The sequence below is a fragment of the Paramisgurnus dabryanus genome, chromosome 10 (genome assembly GCF_030506205.2).
Source record: "Paramisgurnus dabryanus chromosome 10, PD_genome_1.1, whole genome shotgun sequence".
Classification (NCBI taxonomy): domain Eukaryota; kingdom Metazoa; phylum Chordata; class Actinopteri; order Cypriniformes; family Cobitidae; genus Paramisgurnus; species Paramisgurnus dabryanus.
The window spans coordinates 5,030,266-5,054,680 of NC_133346.1; the positions used below are offsets into that span (position 1 = coordinate 5,030,266).

Genomic DNA, 24,415 nt, shown 5'->3' on the forward strand with positions numbered 1-24,415 from the left:
AATGCAAATTTAAAGAAAAGAATAGAATAGACGAAACCAAATAATACCATGTTACACCCCATCCCCCTTCTTTTCTTCCCTCTATCATTTGTGTCCAGATATTTCTGTGAGTCTCTGGTGAACTCTGAGGTTTTGGAACATCTGGCCCTGCTGGTGAAAAGGTTCAGCGCACGCAAAACCCAAACACTCCTGACCACTTTGGTGCCATCACTTTCTGACACCCAGGATGAATCGTCTGGGTTCTCGTTTTTTTTTTTTGCAGAACGGCCCTAAATAATGTCAGATGGCAGTGTTTGTTCTTTCACTTTACATACTGAACCAAAACCAGACAAACTCTAAAGATAGAGTCCCTTGTTGTTTCTTTTTTTTTTTTTTACAGTAAAACTATCAAGTAAATGATATTTATAAGATCCACTCTCTGAAATAAAGGTAGAAAAGCTGTCAAGGGTCCTTACTGTATAAGTACCGATATGTATATATTTGGTACCAGTTCAGATGTGGCCTTTAAGAATGCACGTTTTCTCTCGCGGCATCTGGCAATTGTCCCACAGAGTCTCGCAGAATCTTGCAAGCCGATTAAATTTATATATATTTAATGCATTTAAATACTGTATGTAGCTTTGAGGTAAATATGCAGTCTTTAGGTACAAATGCACTTAAAAATGTCTGTTTTTTTACCCAATATTGGGCTGACATCAGCATTCTGTCATATTTACCCAGCGGTGTGTTCTGTCCAATATTTACCCAAAATGGGTGAAAAATTACCCAGCCATTTTTATTGTGTGTACTTTTTGAAAGGGTATTGCCCCAATTACAGCTTTTGTACAGTACCTTTATTGGTGGAGTTTATTATTTAAAGGGACACTTCACCCATTTGCATTAAGCTTTGTATAGTTAGAACCCCAGTCATGTTTTTGAATGGTCGTGCATCATTTTCTCAGTTGTCGCTGAGACAGGAAAAATACAGATTTCAGTGTTGCACTTCTTTCTTTCAATGATGTAAAAATCATCATTTTGCATCATTGAAAGAAGGAAGTGCAATATCTGTGTTAAGGGAGTGAGACTACAAACACCCCTTTTCTTGGTCAAATAGGCACCAAATTCTACATTTTGACTACAAATATGACACACTTTCAATAAAGATTAAAGGGATAGTTCGGCCAAAAACGATATTAAACCCATGATTTACTCACCCCCAAGCTGTCCGAGTTGCATATGTCCATCGTTTTTCAGACAAACACATTTTCGGATATTTTAGAAAATATTTTAGATCTTTCAGTTGATTAAATGTAATGTTAAGGGGTCCACCCCTAGTCCACGACCTTCAAGTCCAAAAAAACTGCGTCCATCCTTCACAAATTAAATCCAAACGGCTCCAGGATGATAAACAAAGGTCTTCTGAGGGTAATCCGTGCGGTGTTGTTGTAGAAATATCCATATTTAAAACTTTATTAATGTAAATAAATACCTTTTGGTAGCGCCGCCATCTTAGACTCCTCTGTATTCAGGAGAGAGTATTAGCGTAGTGTACGCACTTTTCTTAGTGACGTATGACAAATTCGGAGGGCGGGGGCACAGAGCAGCAGCAGAGTAGCCTCCGTAGGCTGCGTAAGCTCTCATCCTGAATGCGGACGCGACTAAGATGGCGGCGCTACCGGAAGGTATTTACTTTCGTTAATAAAGTTTTAAATATGGATATTTCTACAACAACACCGCGCGGATTACCCTCAGAAGACCTTTGTTTATCATCCTGGAGCCGTTTGGATTTAATTTGTGAAGGATGGACGCACTTTTTTTGGACTTGAAGGTCGTGGACTATGAGTGGACCCCGTAACATTACATTTAATCAAATGAAAGATCTAAAACATTTTATAAAATATCCGAAAATGTGTTTGTCTGAAAAACGATGGACATATGCAACTCGGACAGCTTGAGGGTGAGTAAATCATGGGTTTAATATCGTTTTTGGCCGAACTATCCCTTTAAAGTTTCTACGGGTGAAATGCTCCTTTAAGGAAAAATTGATGATGGGTCATTGAATTATTCGAAAATAATGCACACCCAAGTAATGCGCCATGGGTGTGCATTATTTTCATATAATTCAAAGGACGGATTCAGTTGTTCCACTTATACCGCAGTTACCATAGACATTGCTCTGGTGCCTTAAGACATTTGAAAGGTCAGGTGTGCATTTATTAAAAAAAATAAAATAAATGCACACCCATGGAACATTTCTCAACCAATCAAAATAAAGCATTCAACAGACGCCGTTGTATAAGCATAAATAATTTGCCAGTGCAGGAAGACAAAATACATTTGATTGAGTTGATTCACAGTTTAATGGGATAGTTCACATAGTTCAACATGATTTAAATTGATAGTCGTTCATTTTCTCACCCTCAAGTTGTTCCTGTATAATTTACTTACGAAGATATTTTGAAGAACGTCTGTTACCAAGCCGATATGGGACACCAATGTCTTCCACAGTAGGAATAAATAATACTATGGAAGTAAATGGTACCCCTGATGTGTTTGGTTACAAATTATTTTTAAAATGTCTTAATTTGTGTTCAGCACAAAGTGATGTCAACAAATGACATCAGGTGTACTGTAAGTGCAGGCTGATGTCTTTCTTTGTAACTTTGCCAGTCTATTTCTGGGCTCTTTGCCTTCAGAGTTACTGCTTTCATGATAAATGGTTCCATACGCGTTCCACGTAGCGAATGAAAACAGAAGAACAAAGGTTCAGATGGCAGCACATTTCTATTAAAAGACTTTAAGTGTTTATAAAATGAGTAACACGACCGGCAGATGCAATGAATAATTTGATCTTTGATCTTCTCAATTTTTCTACAAAATTGCTCAGGTGATGCAAGATGCAAAGCCACTAATGATAAAATTAACCATTATGGATTTTAAGAATGACACAAACGCTCAGATAAATTAAAATTTTCAGGTAGCATTGGATAAACAGTGGCACTGAAAACCTTATATGTCACTCATGATTTGTACCTTAAAGAGCGTAGTAGGGCTAAATGATGCTTTGTGCATGGTAACTAAAATGACCCTGAACTATAATAACTCAAACTTCAGGTTCCTACCATTGTAAAGGCTACAGATCTGAAATTCAAAACTCACTTGTCCAGCACAAAGTAGAGATCAAATCCTCCGTAGCACGAGGAACCGGCCTCCCAGCGTTCATAGGTCTGTCCAGCACAGCCGGTGACCTTCAGGACAAATAGTCCACACAAGCCTATCAGCATCCTCGCACCCCCACGCCAACCGATGCACATTGTTCAAGTTCGGCAGATGCAGTTTCAAACTTCAGTGGTGTTTCCAAACAGAGCCACAATGTGAGACATCCAACTGTAGTGGTGGTGGGGACGTTTTGCTCAGCAGCCTCCTCGCTGTCTGATCCATCCAGGCTGGAGAAGGTCTGGCCTCAAAGGAAAGGCATGCCTGTGGCAGATTCCCAGAGCTGCAGTCAGATCCCAAGACTGAGTTAAACTGGCCTGAATCAGGAGGCGTTCAGTCACTCCCTCACAAAAGACACACTTTTTTAACTAATACTGCAAGTATACCACAAATAAATGTCAGGCTAGTGCTGGCCCCCTTAAAACGTGTTGAAGGTGCAGAGGGGATAGTTTGAAAACTTAGGAAGATATGATCATGAGGTGTTTCTTTTGTTTGGCTCTGTGTGCAAATGGGGGTTTATGGTGAATAGGAAGGGGGATAGGATTTGGGAAAACTTTCAAAATGTTTTTACTCCAAATCTCTCTCTCTCTCTTCTGGGTCCCTTTGTTTCTTTCACTGTTTTACCATCTTTCCAGCTAAGTCACTTTTTGCTCTTGGTATTTTCTCCTCTACCGCCACAGTGTGGTAACACATGAAATGACTCCAAGCAAAGGATTTTGCAACCATTGTTTATATGCTAGGAAAAAAAGCTGAAGTCCTTTTGACATACTGAAGGTCATGGATGTCATTACACAGAAACACACATTATAAAAAGCAGATTTTAAATGGATTGCTAGTATCCTTTAGTAAAATAGTGTTATTATTCTTGGCAGGTTCTTCTGAAACTATTTAAATAAATGCTGATAGATCCTTTACTATTTTTTTTAAATCCATATAATAGGAAATTAAGAGCACCAAACGGTTTAACATAAATACTGCACTGTTTGGTGATGCAAAGGTCATGGGTTTGAATCACAGTTAAACAAATACTGATTTAAATGCAGTCAGTGTATACTACATCTCTTTGGATAAAAATGGCAAATGCATTATTGTAAATTTAGATCATTAAACAGAAAGGAAAGTAATTATGACCAACTGTGATACTGTCAAGATACTGATCAAGAAAGAAGGAGAAGATGCATAAATTACATTATTATGCACAGTGACGCATGTCTTTGAAAGGCAGCCCGTTTACTAAACTAGAGAAGAGTAGATGTAAGTGTACTTGTGCTCTTAATACAAAATATCACGAGATGAAAACTTTGTTGACGTCACCGGACATATGGCTGGATCACAGAGGCGGCGCGCTCTGACGGACTGTACTGGCGCGCGCATGCAGGTGGATGCTGCGTATTGCAGTATACAGGAATAAAGAAACATCTGCGCATCACAAGTGTGGATTTATTTCAAACACTCGCGTTTGGTGTCTTAATAAAAACAGGTGAGCTTTCGTGCCTGCAATCCTTAAATTTGTATTTATTGAAAGGTCTTTGCGTAATTCTCAACATTGACGCTTACATGTGAGTGTGTTTTACCGACTTCATTTAAAAGTTTTGAATCCTAAATCAAGTATGTACGGCTGTTAGTAAACACTTAAGACAAACAAATAAATGAAAGAGACACTAAAATAGACTTGTTTTGATTCATCATCCTTTCAAATACAGTTTACTTTTGTTTGACTTTTATATAACAGTTTAATGTAATTTTATATTTTTATATAGTTTAATTGTTTCGCTTGGTACACCTATATCACCATACCACAGTAGGATAATCAATTTGAGGTATTCTATTTATTATTTTATATATGTATCCTTATAAAAATGAATGGTTTACCAAAACACTGTGACAAATGTGCGGTAGTTATGCAGCTGTTTACCAGTAACTTATTCCCAGAATGCTTTAAATATATTTTTAAATTTAAATCTACAGTAAGTTACTGGTAAACTGTCAGACAGTAATACTGTAATTTCTACAGAAGTGACCAAAATGCAACATGTAGTTACCCCAAATCTATACCATGCCTTTACTAACCTTGATATTTTGGTAAACTGTGGTAATAAAAGTTTTAATCAGGTTGTTTCTCTTTTTAAGTTTAAAATGGACAGAAACCTCTCTAGCACCAACCTCAGTTTGGACAACTGCACCCGCGTGCCATATTACATCCACTCCACAGGGATAACCGTGAGCTACATCCTCTCCTACCTGATGGTGCTGCTTCTGTGTATTGTTGGAAACGGGCTCGTCTGCCTGGTTGTCCTCAGGAATCGCAAAATGCGAACTGTCACAAACCTCTTCATCCTAAACTTGGCCATCAGTGACTTACTGGTGGGTGTGTTCTGTGTGCCCACCACACTGATTGACAGCCTCATATCGGGTGGGTGGGTGGATGATAATTATAAGTGTTTATCTATATCACCAACATCATCTTAAGTTTTTTGTGGTTGATATTACCATCACTATTGGCATCAGTATCGTTGGTATCATATTTTATATCATTGCATAACATTATCATATCAATCGGCACTGCCATCTTTTAAACATCAAATATGATGTCATAATATTTATTAGCATCATCCCATTGATTAATATCACTGTTCTCATATTCATCAGGATCACAAGCATCTACAGGTACTGGTCATATAATTAGAATATCATCAAAAAGTTGATTTATTTCACTAATTCCATACAAAAAGTGAAACTTGTATATTATATTCATTCATTACACACAGACCAATATATTTCAAATGTTTATTTTTTTGAAAATTCAATATTGAAGACACCTGGTGCCACACTCCAATCAGCTAATTAACTCAAAACACCTGCAAAGGCCTTTAAATGGTCTCTCTGAGAGACTATCAGTCTAGTTCTGTAGGCTACACAATCATGGGGAAGACTGCTGACTTGAGAGTTGTCCAAAAGATGACCGTTGACACATTGCAAAAGAAGGCCTAGACACAAAAGGTCATTGCAAAAGAGGCTGGCTGTTCATAATAATAATAATAATTATTATTATTATTATTAATATTATTTATTTGTAAAGCACTTTTCATAGTTAAAAACAATCCCAAAGTGCACAGAGCTCTGTGTCCAAACACATTAATAGAAGGGCGAAGGGAAGGAAAAGATGTGTTAGATAAAAGTGTATAAGCAATAGGGATAACTACATCCTGGAGAGGATTATGGATTTTGATGATATTCTAATTATATGACCAGCACCTGTATACGATCATCATAATCATACATTAATATCATCACTGTTATCAGAATTTTTCTAAAAATGCTAAGTTGTTGGGTTAACTCATGGTTGGGTTAAACAGGAACAAACCCACCCGATCGTATGTTCATACCCTGTAAAAAATGACTTGACCCATAAGTCGTCATATATAATTTGATATATTGTAAAGCTTTTTGGATTCAGATTTTTATTTCATGTCACTCTTTTATTTTCAAATTTACAGGTTGGCCTTTTAACCAGCTCACATGCAAGATGAGTAACTTGGTCCAGGGTATGTCAGTGTCTGCCTCTGTCTTCACTTTGGTTGCCATAGCAGTAGACAGGTAATTGTCAGTCATTAAATTAAATAAACTTCTCTCTTAAATGGTGTATGTGATGTGTAAGTGTATACCTAAATAAGCTGTGAGCTCTATATCAGTGGTCTCCAACATGGTGCCCACAGGCACCAGGTTGCCCGAACGGAGTGAATTGCCTGCCAGAACACATTCTATTAATAGCCTCAATTTTAATATTTATTTATTACATATGTTTTATATTAGCTTGACTTCTTTTAACACTTTAAACAATGATAAAACATATCAACAAGTAAAATAAAATAAAATCAACAAGTAAAACAAAAAAGTTTTGAGTACATAAAAAAGTAGATTGTTTAATCCATTGTGGTAGCCCTTGCTCACAAAAAGTTTGGAGACCCCTGATCTATAATGTACTCAGATACATGAATAAGTAATAAGAAGCGATATATGGTCTTTAAAGAGTTATAAATTATATTTAAAACTAACAGCACCTTTACATATATTTTTTTTTTCATGGAAAACAAAACATGTTTTCTGTTCATGGTCATTCTGAGAAAGCATCCCTTGATGATGTTTCTGTTATATATTGTTATATGCATGTAATATTCAGGAATTTGTTGAAATTATGCAGAGCACAGCAAGTCATTTTTACAGATCCATAGATTTTGAATGTCATGCCATTTAAATGGCATTCAAATAAAAAATTGTTTTAAAGGGAAAACACTGACAATATTTTCAGCAGATGTGTAGATAAATAATTTTAGAGGCTGAGTGTCTAAGTTTAAAAAAAAAATTTAACTTAAATATGAATATGAATTTTCCTAATTTGCTCAAAAGTTGTATACGGTATTTCAATACCTTTTACATCTGTCTCAATTCTAGAATCAATGATAATAACGTTAGTGTAAGTTTCTGAATGTTTCTAAATATTATATGCATAACAAATAAAGAGTATATTAGCATTTATAGTGTGTCTCACAATGCAGGTTTACAGGCATCGTTTACCCTTTCCACCATCGTCTGAGGCCAGTCTCTGCATTCTTCGCCATCATCTTCATCTGGCTCCTTGCTTTTGCCATCATCTTTCCATCAGCAGTAAGGTCGACGGTCAAACCTCTTGATGGCATCTGCATGCTCCAAGATAACCAAATCTACCCAGTATTTGTGTGTTTTGAAGACTGGCCCAAAGAAGAGATGAGACGAGTCTACACCACTGTCATCTTCATCTATGTGTACCTGGCCCCGCTAGGTCTTCTAAGTATCATGTATGGCTGCATAGCGACCAAGCTCTCCAAGAACCTGCGTAAGAATCGGAGTCGTTCCAAGAAAAGAATTAAGGTCATAAAGATGCTCATCATAGTCACCGTACTCTTCATGGTGTCATGGTTGCCTCTCTGGACTTTAATGCTTCTTACAGATTATCAGGACTTGGACCGGCCACAGATTGACTTCCTGAGCAGCTATCTGTTCCCAGTAGCACACTGGTTGGCATTTTTTAACAGTGGCATTAATCCGATCATATATGGCTTCTTCAATGTAAACTTCCGCAGGGGTTTTCAGTCTGCGGTGGCCTGCGCCTCCTGCAACTCTTTAGTTTCAGAAATGCGCCGGGCGTACTTTGCGTTCATTCGCCCCAATAAGGTATCGGCTGGGAACACGGAAGCCCCTAACAGGCAGAAGGGGCACTTTATAACGGTAATGCCCAGAACGATGGGTCAAGGGATTCAAGATATTGTTCTGCAGGACATAAATTAAATTACTTACAGAGTAAGCCTTGATGAAAAACGGAAAATCTGTCTTTCTAGAAATTCCATTCATGTCCTTCAAAGCAAACGGTGGTTGGTTAAATTCCTAGGGAACATGTACTGATTGAATTAATGTATAATAATTTATAATGCACTGTATTTTTGGATAAAGCGTCTGCGAAATGCATAAATGTAAATCAAACAGGCTTAGAGGATATGAAGTCCAAAACACTGTAGATTTGTGTTGTTAGACCAATGACTGTCAAAAAAGATGCGTAATACTTGATTTGGTTACTGAAAATGCAGTCTACAGAGACAATCTGGAAAATGTTGTGCTTCTGCATTGCGGTTTATTGCTAAAGGCCCAACAAGTGCCTTGTATGCCGTGCGCCATGTTTGTAACACAAATTATATTTCACCTTATTTTTTATTCAGATTCTTAAAGGAATAGTTCAACTAAAAATATAATTATTAACCCATATTTTACCCATCCTCAAGCAATCCTGGTTACTTTCTGTTTTTACAGAATCAGAGCTATTCAATAATATATTGGCACTTTTAGCTTTGGATAGTGCCCCATTTTTAAACCTCCAAAATGCACTTCAACCTACCAAAAACTAATCCATATTTAAATGTCTTCTGAGGTAAAGCGAAGGGGTTTTCTTGGAAAACATTTATATTTTAAGCTTTATAAACAACACTGTAAAAAGCAGAATGAAGATAAAACAACTTGCAAGTCAATTCAACCTAGTATTTTAAATTTTGGCTTGTGAAACGTTGACATAACTTAAAGTTAAAATAACTTAAAAATATGTTGATTTGACAAAAATGCTGCAATTTTTTTTTACAGTGTACAGCCGTATGTGTGTTCACAAAAGAGTTTAGGTCAAGTGAAATGCTAACCTCAGACACAATGTTACAAAAACCCATCGCTTTACCTCAGAAGACATCTGTCAGTGGACAGAAGACAACGGAAACAGATGTAAATGAGTTTATTGAATAAGGAGTGGCAAATAGTGATGGTAAACGTGAGGGAATCCATGGGTGAGCCACAGACACACTGATGGGGGATATTCCAATAAAGATAATGATGACGATGATGATGATGATCAGGGAACTCTGAAAGAAACAAGAGGTAGTGAGTATCTCTGAAACGTAACTGTGGTTATCGTTTGACGAGACCGGACAGTGTCTGTGTGTTTGTGGCTGGTATTGGTAGTGCAGTCGTGATGAGGGGTGACAGGTGCAGCAATTCAAAACTCAGGTGATGGTGATCGGTGATAATGAGGGATGTGAGTGGAAGGACCTGGCAAATCCGTGACAACATTTAGTACCTGTATGGATTTTTTGGATGGGTGGATGCGCATTTTGGAGATTTTAAAATGGGGCAGTGGTTGCCGGTGACTTTTTTTTGAGGGCGCACAATGCGAAGCTCGTCACAACATGTATGTAGCCCATCGTGTGTGACTTTTTATTTCAAAATATGTGTTTGGCATGTCATGTAAACTTATGCATGATGATGCATCTTCACGTGTGATATCAAACAAGTAATCATGTGATCAGAAATTAGTATTTCAGTGTCTTGCGAGTATTTTTCGTGAACGTGCATCTTTTTTATCATAAACCTTTTCAACGCATGTGCACCAGGCACATATTTGACAAGATGCATGATGCACATGGTTCACATAATGCAAAAAACACATATTTTGACAAGACGAGCAACACACATGACCCTCTGAACACATAATTCACGTCCCTCACCGGCCGGCAATGAAATGGGGCACTATCCAATGCCATTATCAAGAAAAGAGCCAGGATATTATTTAATTTAACTCTGACTGTTTGGCTGAAATAAGAAAGCCATATACACCTAGCAAGGTTTGAGGGAGAGTAATTGGCAAATTTTCATTTTGGGGGTGAACCATCCCTTTAAGCAGAAGAGCAAAAATGCTAAAACATTTATTTACCTTTTTAATTCACACTAATTTTAGCCAAGGCGTTTTTCAGAGTACTATTGTTCTGCTTGTAAATGGGTACATTGTAAAGAAAAAACACAGGAATTATATTATGGATGTGGATATACTTTAGCAGCTATTTTGTGAAGTGTAATGCTAAAATGTATGAAACCATTGTGAAGTGATGGCTCAGTATGTTGTGTTGTTATTTCTTGTGTGACGACAACAGGTTTTTTTGTAAAAAAAAAAAACACTGCAAGTGTTTTAAGCTTCACTTCAAAAGTGTAACAACCAATTTTTACTGTTATGTTTTCTTTAAGAATGTACATAAATTCAGATTTAAATCGTAGTTGAAAAGCAATTATTTATTTAAACGTAAATTTTTCATGTGAAACGTGAAAGTTTTTTTTTTTTTTTTTTTTTGAAAATGTTTGTATTTATTTATTGTAATTTATTGGTGTAACAAATTTATTGTATTGCTCCATCAAACATTTTGATGGCAAAACCCAGATAATCTCATATTACAATAAATATTGTCATTTTTTTTGTGCATTTCAAAATGTTTTTGAAACGGGTTTTACTGAAATGGTACCACCCAGTGGCTTTGGTTTTAATGGTTTCAGGTTCAGGTATAATGTGTAGTGTATTGTTTCCAGTAAAAGCCATCTGCTAAAGTACATGACATCTTACTCTGCTTTTACTGTGCCCAGTCAGTTTCCCAAAAAGGATTTTTACGTTTACAAGTGTATTTCCTAACAGAAACAATTCATAATGCCTGTAAGCACATACACGCTGCTGTAGCTGTCGGATGTCTGTTTGGTGTCTTAATTCAATTAATTGTGAATGCATCAGTAAATCATTAATGAAACGGAAAAATACTCATGGCTTTGCCAATGATAACAAATACGCGAAAAACATGTTAATTTTCGACTGGATACGCGCGCGCACACACGCACACACGCACAGCGGGGCTGAGAGCGCACCGAGTGCACTGACCTCCGATCTGTGATGTTTGCAAGCTGGATGCTGGCCCGGGGCCCGGGTATGTTAGCGAATCACTGGACTAGAATAAAGACATTGAAGAGAGCAAAGCGTCGCTCCTCTAAACCCGCCTTCCCGTTTGCTCCCCTTTTCCCAACTACTTCCAAAATCCCATCACAGGCTCTCTGCCGGCCCCGGCTCCACATCCGCGCTCATTCCCGTCATGAGATCCCTATGGACGTGTTCGCTTGTCTTCAGTCTTCGTCTTTTATTAACGATCGAAGTGGAAACAGACTATCAGACGGGTCCTGAAGAAAGTGATGCGCTCGACTACAAGGACCCCTGCAAAGCTGGTAATATAGCCTATACAATACATTATATGAATGCATATGCAAATCATGTTTAATTCAGTGTTTAATGCTTTGTTACAACCCTTGCATTTTGTTTTGTTAAAGGTGTTGAAATGCTTATTGCTTGTTTTGTGTGAATGTGTGTGATGGTGGTGCTGTCCTGTTGTGCATTGTGTTGTAGTGTGTAGTTTAGTTTAGTTTTGTTTGGCCATGTACTGCAAGACAACATGAGAACTGAGATTTTGATGAGATCCAGAAGCCTGCATCCTCAAGCAAACTTATAGGTTGCCCTTCAAGTTATCTAACCAAGTTTTGATGGCCTGTATATGTTTAAACTAATGTCCTGCACACACAAAGCTCCTATTCAGTGGGCAAATCTTTGTAACGGCGATAGACAGCTGGCCACTGAATAGGGAGTGGAATAATTGTCTGGGCTCTTATAACTGAATTTAATATCTATTGTTTAAATTTCACCATGGTCAAACCGTGCCGTGCAAATCGAAACAAAAAGCATTTTAATATATGCTTTGAAAGGAAAACAGAACCCTGTTACGTAACCGCTATGTGTTTTTATTATTTCTTTAAAAAAAAAAGAGGAATTTAATCTAGGCTAAACAACTTGTTTGCTTGCAAATTGAAAAAGGTGACTTTTATGCTGGCCCATCAATGCCATTTCCACCTGCTCAAGTCTTTGAGCAAGCTATGTAGAAAAAACACACAAATGTTTTTATGTTAAATTAGTCAGACTAGTCTAGTGTAATATAGCTGTCAGTTTTTGGATGATTCTTTATTATCCTCATAGCATGCTGTAGACCCCATTATAACCTGTCCGTCTAAACAAGAATGTGATTTGGCCCAACCACAGTTACACAATTTCATTTGATGATAATAAAAAAGAGTATTGAAAAAAGACGACAGCTGCTTTTTTGCAGCAGCATCTGTTCATGTTGATAACAAAAAACGACTAAATACAATGGCAACGTTATAAATATTAAGGACGTTTTATTGCATTTCTTTAGCAGAAACCTTAGACAGGAAATGGTCTGGATGGCGGATGTCTTTTTAAATTTAAAGTTCAGGTGGGCCAGAAGTGAAACATGCATTCATTATACTAGAAAGTGAAATGTCTGAGGGGGTTTGAGGAATAAAAAATCACATTCAGAGTAAATGTTGCAGGTCCCCCGGGACTGTATGTTAACTCAACCGTGTTAAACCGAGCTTATTAATGGATCTAACAGGGTCGCTTAACACTGAAGTTGGGTTGAATTGTGTTGCGTTCATTTGAACCAGACCAGATGGAGTATAATTCAGATATCTGTGATTTAGATGAGTTAAACTGCAGATCACATGAAACATGTTTCTAGCTTTACGGAAGTGTATCTGCTTGGAAACGTGACCTGGTTGATTAAAGCTGGGTGTTATAATACTTTGGTCATACCAGTGATGTCAACAATAACATGCATAACAAATATTTATTTATTTTTAAAAGACGAGTTCATCCAAAAATAACAACCCTTACCCTCCAGCAGGTGTATGACTTTCTTCCTCCAGCCAAACAGAGTTCAAGTTATATTAAAGGGATAGTTATTCGGTCATCATTTCCCATCCTCGTGTTGTTCTAAACCTATATGAATTTCTTTTTTTGATGATTACAAAAGAAAATATTTTGATAAATGATGGTAAGTACACAGCTGTTGTATCCATTGACTTCCATAGTAGGAAAAACAAATATGATGGAATTCAATTGGTACCGTCAGCTGTGTGCTTACCATCATTTATTAAAATATCATCTTCATCGTTTATCACAATACTTTCATAATATTTGTTTTTCTACTATGAAAGTCAATGGTTAAAGCAGCCGTGTTCTTCCCATCATTTATCAAAATAACTTATTTTGTGTTCATGAGGAAAATAAATTCATACAGGTTTAAAACAACATGGGGGTGAGAACATTTTTCATTTTTGGGTGAACTATCCCTTAAAATGATATTATTTTCTCAGCTTTATAATGGCATTGGACAGTACACATCCATCTATCAAAAACAAACCATGTTGTTATTAAATGTCTTCCGAGGTGAAACAATGTTTTTTAAGGAAAGTTTTTATATTTCAAACTTTATAAACTACAGCCATACGTCTGTTGACGGGAAAGTTGAGGTCAGGTGGAAGGCTCAACATTACAATGACTTTTAATCACTGTATGGATTAGTTTTTAATAGATGGATGTGCTTTTTGGAGCTTTAAAAATGAGGCACTATTCAATGCCATTATAAAGCTGAGAAAAGAGCTGTTTGGAGGAAGAAAGTCATATACACCTGTTCGAGGGCGAGTAAAATATGGGAAAATATTTATTTAAAAAAAATAAGCATTAAAAATGGGCACTATCCAATGGCATTAAGCTGAAAAGAGCCAGGACATTATTTAATATAACTCTGACTGTATTTGGCTGAAAGTAGAAAGTTATATACACCTAATAGGGCTTGACTGTGAGTAAAACATGGGCTAATTTTCATTTTGGGGGTTACCTATTACTTTATTATATTTGTAAACATTTATATGTAACAGTTATGCTGTTTTTTATTTTTATGACTACGAGGACAGATTCTGTCGAGGCAGTATCTAAAACCTAAAACATTTTCTATCAATGTGTTTTGATGTTTTAAAACTTTAAAACATTTTTAGTACTTCTTGTTTGCACAACAGCTTGGAAAATGCTTATGGTGACACATGGTCATGGGCAGACTAATCATTTTAATGTGGGGCTAACATGTTAAAATTGGTGTGTCGTTATTAAACTTTAATTTAATACTAATTAAATTCTTTTCTTGTCAGAAAAATAAAAGAATTTAATTAGTATTAAATTAAAGTTTTGAACATACTGTATCTATCTCTTTATATGCATGGTTACAGCTGATAAACATTATTAAAAGGGACATTGTGCTCAGACATGCAGGCCTTTATTTTTTTGTTTAGCAAATGTTTTAGGCTGAGAACATGTGGGGGTAAAAATAACTGTTCCTTTATGTGAAAGAGTTTAAAACGATTAAATATGCCGCTAGGTGACATTCCTTACTGGATGAAATAACTTTAGGTAGTTAAAATTCTTGTACGAATTGGAATTGGAAGTGAAAATTATTAGTAATTAATTAAAGTGTTCAGGCATGTGTACCCTTAAAAATGGCTATATATATATATATATATATATATATATATATATATATATATATATATATATATATATATATATATATATTTAATGGCAGATGCTTGGCTAGCACATGCAGATATGATAGATTTTTTTTGTTTAAAAAGTATGAGAATGCTTTAACATGGACTTGATATTTGACATTCATCTATCTTTAAAGACATTAAGGTGCCCTAGTGTGAGGTAAATAACTTTAAAGGTCCAGTGTGGGTTTTTTAGCGGCATCTCGTGGTGAAATTGCGAACTGCAACCACCAGCTCAGTCCACAGCTCACCCCTCAAATTCAAAACGCGTAGAGACCAAAAAGATGAAGACAAACATGTCGTCATCTGAGACAGCAGATACGAAGCAGACCCTGAGATCAGTTTGTCCATTTAGGGCTAATCTAGAAACATGACAGCGAATTCCATGTAAGTGGACCCTCTGTATATGTAGGTGGCTCTTTCTACGGTAATAAAAACAATACAGTTCATTTTGTAAGGTCTTTATACAGCACTGATAATATAGTTATGTATATTATATTGCATTTCTATCAAGAGTTCCTCCTCCTAAAAGTTACACATTGCACCTTTAATTCAACCCAAAGCATCTGGTCATGCAGTGAAGTTTTACTAAATGAAAAGCACCTGTGAAAAACAAGTTAATTGAAAAGGCAGCGTAGTATATAATAATTCTTTTATTTCATGCTGCATTAAGCCCATAGTTACAGTTTTACAAGCGCCGCTTAATTGTTGCAGATGAAAAGACACCTGTATGTTGTTATTATTAATGGCTTGTGCACGCACCGCATTTTGTTCATTAGCCAGGCCCTGGGGCAAAGTAAGCCGAGCCTGGATTTTCAATGCTGGTTTGTGGATATATTTTAGTATCTCCTGCCTGGGCTGAAAGTCTATTAAAATTCTACGCTGGAAACATAAACGTTGCAGGTGTGACCCCAGACAGTTATTTAAGTGACTCTCCTGGCCTTGCACCAATGTGACCCTGACCACCATTTCTGTACACATAATTATCAAGACCTCTCAATCGGGTTGAATGGTAATATGATAAAGGTGAGATATTTTGCCATCACTCTAGAAAGGGTTAAATGTATCAGTGGTTTGCTTTTGCCACTTGACTTCTAGCAACAGATATTTAACAAAACTCTTCTTTTCTATCGTGTGAAATTGTGGGAAAACTGTATTAAAGAGAAAAGCCTTTAGCTTAAGAGTTAATTTCAGGTTTTATTACAAGTTCATTATGATAAGTGAAATAATGCCATTTTTATTTTAAAGCTGCTTTTCTGGGGGATATTGCTCTAGATGAAGAGGACTTGCGTTTGCTTAAGTTGAACTTCATTAATGCTGCACTGAAAGCCTCATCTAACCTCTCTGAATCAGGTGAGTATGATTATTAAAGCAACACTATGTAGTTTCCATGTAAAAATGACTTACAGCTCCCCCATGTGGTTGAAAAGCGCAACAGTGCCTGGTATCAGACACTCTTCTGCAGGCAGGGGGAGGGGCGGGGCGGGGCTGTGTTTCCTACCCTCCACCGCCACTTTCAGAGTGTGCTTGTAGCAGCTAGGAGGCTGCTCAGGTTGCAGCAACAGTACAATTTGTCCAGTTAAAAGTTGTATTATCACTGAAATAATTTTAGAGACATTATTTAAAGGTAAAAAAACTACATAGTGGTGCTTTAAAGGGACATTTTTTACTCAAAACTGAAAATTATGTCATCATTTTCTCATCCTCATGTATGACTTTCCTTTTTCTGTTGAACACCAATGTTAGATTCACACGGGGCGTAAGGGTTACCGCTTCCCATTCACTTTTAATGGGTGACGTCATGCGTTGTCGAACTGAATTGTGGATCCCTTGGGGGCACATCCGTGCCGTTGCTCGCGGAGGAAGTTGAACATTTCTCAACTTTTCAAGCGGCAATGTGTGCGTCAGCCAATCAGATCGCCTTATGCAAATAACCTAGGCAGAGCCAGCCAATTACGTTTATGGAAGACTGGAGCATGTGTTGCAGCCACTGTGATTGGCTGTTGGCCACGTTTCAGGCATGCCTTCCATCAAGCGTTAACGCTAACGCCCCGTGTGAATGTTCCGTTAATGATGTTAAGCATAGTAGGAAAAACATTCCATAGTAGGAAAAATAAATATGATGGAATTCAATGGATACTGTCAACTGTTTTGCCACCAATTATCAAAATATCTTCTTTACTTCATCAATACTTCCATAATATTTGTTTTCCTACTATGGAAGTCAATGGTTATAAACAGCTGTGTGCTTACAATCATTTATCAAAACATCTTCATTTGTGTTCATCAGAGAAAAGAAATTCATACAGGTTTAAAATAGCATGAGGATGAGAAAATGATGACAGAATTAAAATTTTTGGGTGAACTATACCTTCAAAGCTACCATGCAATAATAGTATTTGTTACATAATCAAAACAAATACTTAAACTTAAACAGTTTTAGTATATGTGACCAAACCTGTGAAAACCCAGGTAAAGTAATTTTTGTGTTTTCTACATAAAAATATGCTAAAATATTTAGCATGTAAAATTTTTTTTTGAAAATATTCTTGCTATATTTAATATTGACTGAGTAAAGTCATGTCAGTGATTGAAATTAAACTTTGACGATCCTAATCTCATTACAGTATCAGATTCTGAAACTTTATTCTGGATTTCACAGACAGGGTCACATATATGAAACCATATGTGAAACTATACAAGCTACTTTAAATCAGTGTTTTTTTTTAATAGACCTTCAGTATTGTCTAAAGTATTGTCTTTGACCCAGCTAACAGATCCTCGACCAATAGCAGTGCAGATGGAGAGCCAGTTTTGGCCATTCGAAGCCTCTTACGAAGAAGGAGAGCAGCCACAGCAAGGCCTGAGAGAGTCTGGCCAGATGGCATCATCCCATATGTTATTAGTGGCAACTTTAGCGGTAAGGCATTAACTGTTTTTTACACATTTTTTAAATATCATTTTTTTATTGTATGCACATAAAGCAGCATTGTTTATTCACACTTTTTTAAGCTTATATTACTGATGTTCTTTATGCATTGTTCTGTACAGTAGTGTGTTGAATGGAGGAGTTTAGACGCAAAAACCCTTAAAGTACATCTGACATGGAAAGGCCCAATCATTTCACTTTAATGGCAATGAACAGGTTATTAGTAGGTACCATAACTGAAATGCCTTATTTTCACAAATGTCACTTTAGTCATTTCATTGGTATTAAAGGGACAGTGAGTAGGGTTTTAAGTGTTTTATTAATCAAAATCATTGTCTTTTATTTATAAATATGTCCTCTGCCAGTGATCTGACTTTTTAAGATTAGAATTTCTTCTTTTTACTTCCATTGAACGCGTAAGTCCAAGGAGGCTTAATTTTTTGATAAACTGTTATAGCAGAGAGGGACAAACAGCACTATCCTTCCAATTCATTCAGAACACGTGAACCAGATGAAACTGACAAGGAGATAACTGATTACATAATGGATACCAACGTAGTTGCAATACGCATTTGGAAAGGCGAGGTGCTAGAGAGCACTGTTCGTTTGAATGCAAAATACAATTTCACCACTAGATGGGGGTAAATCCTTCTTATTGTCCCTGTAAACAAATGTGTCTTTCGCTGCAAAGTTTTTTACTAAAACAAAACATCTACTTCTAAAAAATCATTGGACAAGACTGTTGCAAAATCACTAAAGATATTGCCAATGAAGAAAGTCAGAATTCAAAACGTAAAAATGAAGAAACAGAACCACACATTAGGGGGCGCTGTGATCATGTCACTGCCACATGCGGGTTGTATTCAGTTACTCACAATGAACACAATGGAAGTTTGCATGTGATCCACGGTCGTTGTTTCGTGTGCTGACATTTTTCCAATTCATCTTCCGTGCATTTAGAGGACTTTGCTGAGAAATTGATGTGGCATTTAGCAGATTAACTGCTAATAAATCAGTATTTCTGAAGCAAAGGTATTTGATGAACTTATAATATATTCAACACCATTATCTCATAATTGACGAAGGTGCCGTTTAGCGACTTTCACATTTGAGCTCCTCAATTGTTTACTATAATATATTATATAATATTACAGTATATTGAATGTTTGTATGCTATATCTCCATCAAAGGTATAGTAATTTTCCCCATACTTACTCCAAATAAAACCTAAACAGCTTAACACTAATGCTAACTCTGTTTTAAAGTGACTTTGTTACACACATAACATACAATTGATATAGTAATACAAGTAAGTTGTGCATTACTACATGCAACTAACCCTAAACCAAACCCTAACCCTATAGTAAATACATATTGTTAATTATAAGGGATGCACCGATACCAGTATCGGGACCGATACCAAGCTACTCGTACTCGTAAAAAACCCCGATACCAAAGACCGATACCTCACGTAATGTACTTTATGACACTTTATGACAATTTTGATTGTCTTCTTGTCTGTGATTACTTTAGCCTTGGTTTTCCCTTTGGAGGTTATTGGACACTGTGAAATTTTGTGATGATAAGATTTGTTTTTTATAATATGTGTTGAAGTTGTTAAAAATAAAGATGCTGATATGTTCATTAGTAGGGATGCACCAATAGGATTTTTTGGGCCGATACCGATTTAAACAGACAACTTCTGGCCGGTACCGATATTAAACACTTGTATACAATACTATACAGTTGGTCTATTAGCTAGTTTATTTCTGCATCAAATTATTTTTAACTCAACATGGATTGGATCTAATTAACATTCAACTAACCAACATAATAAGAGAGGCATATAATGGATTTCTTTATGCAGTTAATTAATAAACAATCGGTATCTGCCTTTCTCGTGCTATTGCCGATATGCCGATGGTTTCAAATCCATCAAAAATCGGCCGATAAATATCGGTGGCCGATACATCGGTGCATCACTATTCATTAGTCTCATTGTGTTGTTCCTAGAAAATTGCCACATGAAAAAACAGTACAACAACATCGGTATCCGTATCGTCGAGTACCAGGGAAAAAATATCGGTACTCGTACTTGATCCTTAAAAAGTGGTATCGGTGCATCCCTATTACTTATAAATACTCTGTACTTAAATGTTTTATTAAAACAGTAACGACTGAAAGTGTAATATTTCTTTGGGGCCGAGTAGTTTTGTTGTCGGTCAGTTCAATAACTCCAGGTCTTTACCGATTCCAACCCCTGTAGGCAGCCAGCGAGCCGTTTTCAAGCAAGCTATGCGACACTGGGAGAAATATACCTGCGTGACCTTTGTCGACAGAAGCACAGAGGAAAGCTACATTGTCTTTACCATCCGGCCATGTGGGTAAGTTGAAGTTCACATCTCAATAGGTAGATAACTCACTGTTATAAACCTCCATAAATATTCATGATTCAATTTTGTCCCTCAGTTTCGTAATGCACATGAATAGCAGCTCTTTACCAGAATTTAAAATTCTTAGCGTTTTTTTATATGCACCAACTGCACAAACACAGTTTTCTTTTAGAACAAAGCTGCTCTCAGCAGGTAGCGTCGCTGCATGAAGGTTGTTTGTGACTGTTGTACTGATGTTCTCCTCTAACGTTTTTTTATTTGAGCCTTTATAGGACTGTGTATCTGGGTTACAATCCTGATCTGCTTGTGTGCTCAGGTCATGTACCAAAAGCTTTTCAAAGCATTATTTGCTGCTTTATTATGCTGTTGCTCATACTTAGAGACAGGGTTAGGATTTCAATGAACCCTCAGTTTGGAGTATTAAACTTGGGAATGCAATTTGCCTTCGGGGTGGTCTATATAGCATGCTTTGCACTACGACATTTCTTCAATTCTTCTTCAGAAAATAAACTTACAAAACTAAATGATGCATATTCATAAGTGTGTGTGTGGGATTGCTGATGAAGACTTTGTTGCGAATCAAAACTTTGTCATTAAACAACAATAAGAAGAGCAGGCCATGTGCAGCTCGTGAATAAAACCATCCTAATTTCAGATGCCCTTGTCACAAAGCCGTTTTTCGAGTTGGAGCCGAGCCTGACCTCAGGATCTTATTGACCGCATTCACTCTATTGTGTGTGTTCAGTGGATTGAATGCAGGCTTGTCGAACTTTGATAAATTGTACATCAAATTTGTTTGGTTAAAGAAAGATCCTACTGTCCTCTACACAGTATGACCCTACCGTTGCTTGTCAGAGATGGCCATTGCATTTCTAAAGGTCAATTCAAAATGTCTGAACTTTAGTCTGAGGCAAATTTGATTTGATTACAAATGACTCATTTGCGTGTTTGGCTATTAACTTTTTCCCCGCCATTGACGAGTTATCTTGTCAATTAAGTGAAAGGTTTCCCAATAACAAGTTTTTACAGCAATCCATATTTCCGCTATTGTCCACCAGGTGCTGCTCTTACCCAACTTATATAACACTGAAGCATCCACTGATCCAAAAACAGTAAAAACTGTGTGTATGCTTTGATCATCTTTCTAAAACTGACCTCTAACAAAAGTCCTTTAAAAATGCTATAATCTTAGCTTTTTGCTCAAATTTTGGTATATTTGAGAGGTGATAAAACGAGAACAAATCAAGATAGGATAAAACTTTTTTTGTTTGAAAGCAGAGGGTCTGTACTTTCATTTGATATTTGTATGTTTGTGCATTTAAAGAAGAACATTTTCTGGAAGGCATTAAACTTTTGTGAATATCCTAAAGAAAATGCTATAGCGCTGACCGTCAACTTATTTTAAAAATGCTGGCGGGGAAAGATTTAAAATAAAATTTTGCAACCAGTGTGACTTTTAAAAGCCTGACGTGAACATTAAAACATTTTATTTGTTACTGTTTAAGCATTATATTTTGTGCAGTTGGTTACTTCCAAATGTTTTATAATTTTGCAGTGGTGTGAAAAAGTGTTGGTCACCTTCCACGATTTTTTGCATGTTTGTCACACTTTAATGTTTCAGATCATGAAAGAAATTTAAATATTAATCAAACAAACACAACATGCAGTTTTGAAATGAAGGTTTTTACAACCCCAAAACAGAAAAAGTTGGGACATAGTATAAATTGTGAATAAAAAAGGAATGGAATAATTTACAAATCTCATAAACTTATATTTTATTCACAATAGAATATAGATAACATATCAAATGTAGAAAGTAAGATATTTTGAAATGTCATGCCAAATATTGGCTCATTTTGGATTTCATGAGAGCTACACATTCCAAAAAAAGTTGGGACAGGTAGCAATAAGAGGCCAGAAAAGTTAAATGTACATATAAGGAACAGCTGGAGGAGGACCAATGTTTAGGAATAGGAATGTTGTCCTATTCTTGTCTAATACAGACTTCTAGTTGCTCAACTGTCTTAGGTCTTCTTTGTCGCATCTTCCTCTTTATGATGCACCAAATCTTTTCTTTGGGTGAAAGATCTGGACTGCAGGCTGGCCATTTCAGTACTCAGATCCTTCTTCTACGCAGTCTTGATGTTGTAATTGATGCAGTATGTGGTCTGGCATTGTCATGTTGGAAAATGCAAGGTCTTCCCTGAAAGAGACGACGTCTGAATGGGATCATATGTATCTAGAACTTGGATAAACCTTTCGGCATTGATGGTGCCTTTCCAGATGTGTAAGCTGACCATGCCACACACAGTCATGCAACCCCAAACCATCAGAGATGCAGTCTTCTGAACTTAGCACTAATAACAACTTGGGTTGTCATTGTCCTCTTTAGTCCGGATGAAATGGCATCCCAGTTTTTCAAAAAGAACTTCAAATTTTGATTCGTTGGACCACAGAACAGTTTTCCACTTTGCCAAAGTCCATTTTAAATTAGCCTCGCCCAGGGAAAACCCCTGTGCTTCTGGATCATGTTTAGATATGGCGTCTTTTTTGACCTACAGAGTTTTAGCTGGCAACAGCGAATGACACGGTGGATTGTGTTTACTGACAATGTTTTCTGGAAGTATTCCAGAGCCCATGTTGTGATATCCATTACAGTAGCATTCCTGTATGTGATGCAGTGCTGTCTTAGGGCCCGAAGATCACGGGCATCCGGTATGGTTTTCCGGTCTTTACCCTTACGCACAGAGATTGTTCCAGATTCTCTGAATCTTTGGATTATATTATGCACTGTAGATGATGATAACTTCAATCTCATTGCAATTTTTCTCTGAGAAGCTCAGAAAACTATTTTTCACCGCAGCATTGGGGGAATTGGTGATTCTTTGCCCATCTTGACCACTGAGAGACACTGCCACTCTGAGAGGCTCTTTTTTATACCCAATCATGTTGCCAATTGACCTAATAAGTTGCAAGTTGGTCTTTCAACTGTTCCTTATATGTACATTTAAATTTTCTGGCCTATTATTGCTACCTGTCCCAACTTTTTTTGGAATGTGTAGCTCTCATGAAATCCAAAATGAGCCAATATTTGGCATGACATTTCAAAATATCTTACTTTCAACATTTGATATGTTATCTATATTCTACTGTGAATAAAATATAAGTTTATGAGATTTGTAAATTATTCCATTACTTTTTTATTCACAATTTCTATAGTGTCCCAACTTTTTCTGTTTTGGGGTTGTATTATGAAGAGAAAACAAAATCCAAACCCACATGGTCCTGTGTGAAAAAGTGCATAAAAAATTGTTTACAGAATGTAAAACATTTTTCTTCTTACCACTGTTTTGCTCTTTTGTAGATGCTGTTCATTCGTAGGAAGGAGAGGGGGAGGTCCACAGGCCATCTCTATTGGGAAAAATTGTGACAAGTTTGGCATCGTGGTGCACGAACTCGGACACGTCATTGGCTTCTGGCATGAGCACACGCGACCTGACCGAGACGAACATGTTGACATATTTAGAGAAAACATTCAGCCAGGTACAATAACTCTCTTGGCTTAGTGGGCTTTCTGAATTGTGCTTGGAATATTCAGGGATACGTTTTAAAGTCTTTTGTAAACTGCCAGATATTTTTGAGAATGTAAAGGGGTCTGTTATTGGTTTACCTGTTGTATTTTACAGGTCAGGAGTACAACTTCATAAAGATGGAGTCTGATGATGTAGATTCCTTGGGCGAGGTTTACGACTTTGATAGCATCATGCATTATGCGAGAAACACCTTTTCCAGGTTTGAAGTCAATATTTATTGTAAATTATATGTGATTACAGTTTATTATATTATATTTATTACAATTGTGTGATATATAAACACTGATTTTATGATTATTAGTATTTAAAGACCAATTTAAGACTTTCTTTCAGTTCATGCATGTCTGTCCACAACGAACAATTAAATCTGACATCAACTGTACCATAACTTTTGTTTCTTAGGCTTAAATTATGCTAAAATCACTTTCATTCGAGGCCATTTCAGCTACCGCACATGCGCACAGGTGGGCAAGCAC

The 24,415-nt window shown here is 36.7% G+C and overlaps 3 protein-coding genes across 4 annotated transcripts in view; 2 read left to right on the forward strand and 1 right to left on the reverse strand.

The window, feature by feature from the left end:
* antxr1b (ANTXR cell adhesion molecule 1b) overlaps positions 1 to 3,705 on the reverse strand; it is a 33,952-nt gene extending 30,247 nt beyond the window's left edge. Inside the window, exon 1 of the mRNA XM_065261476.2 lies at positions 3,139 to 3,705. Within this exon, the coding sequence (XP_065117548.1) occupies positions 3,139 to 3,293 (155 nt within the window). The 5' untranslated portion in view covers positions 3,294 to 3,705. The remainder of the gene's footprint in view (positions 1 to 3,138) is intronic.
* Positions 3,706 to 5,336: 1,631 nt separating this feature from the next.
* npffr1l1 (neuropeptide FF receptor 1 like 1) lies at positions 5,337 to 8,521 on the forward strand. Its single transcript, XM_065261485.1, has 3 exons — positions 5,337 to 5,608; positions 6,693 to 6,792; positions 7,752 to 8,521. The coding sequence occupies exons 1-3, from the start codon at positions 5,440 to 5,442 to the stop codon at positions 8,518 to 8,520; spliced, it is 1,038 nt and encodes a 345-aa protein (XP_065117557.1). The 5' UTR covers positions 5,337 to 5,439; the 3' UTR covers position 8,521.
* A 3,066-nt stretch (positions 8,522 to 11,587) lies between these two features.
* bmp1b (bone morphogenetic protein 1b) overlaps positions 11,588 to 24,415 on the forward strand; it is a 31,029-nt gene continuing 18,201 nt past the window's right edge. For both annotated transcript variants that reach the window (XM_065261459.2, XM_065261467.2), the window contains exons 1-6: positions 11,588 to 11,799; positions 16,273 to 16,377; positions 17,795 to 17,944; positions 20,220 to 20,337; positions 23,711 to 23,889; positions 24,033 to 24,138. In XM_065261459.2, the coding sequence (XP_065117531.1) occupies positions 11,670 to 11,799; positions 16,273 to 16,377; positions 17,795 to 17,944; positions 20,220 to 20,337; positions 23,711 to 23,889; positions 24,033 to 24,138 (788 nt within the window). In that variant the 5' untranslated portion in view covers positions 11,588 to 11,669. The remainder of the gene's footprint in view (positions 11,800 to 16,272; positions 16,378 to 17,794; positions 17,945 to 20,219; positions 20,338 to 23,710; positions 23,890 to 24,032; positions 24,139 to 24,415) is intronic.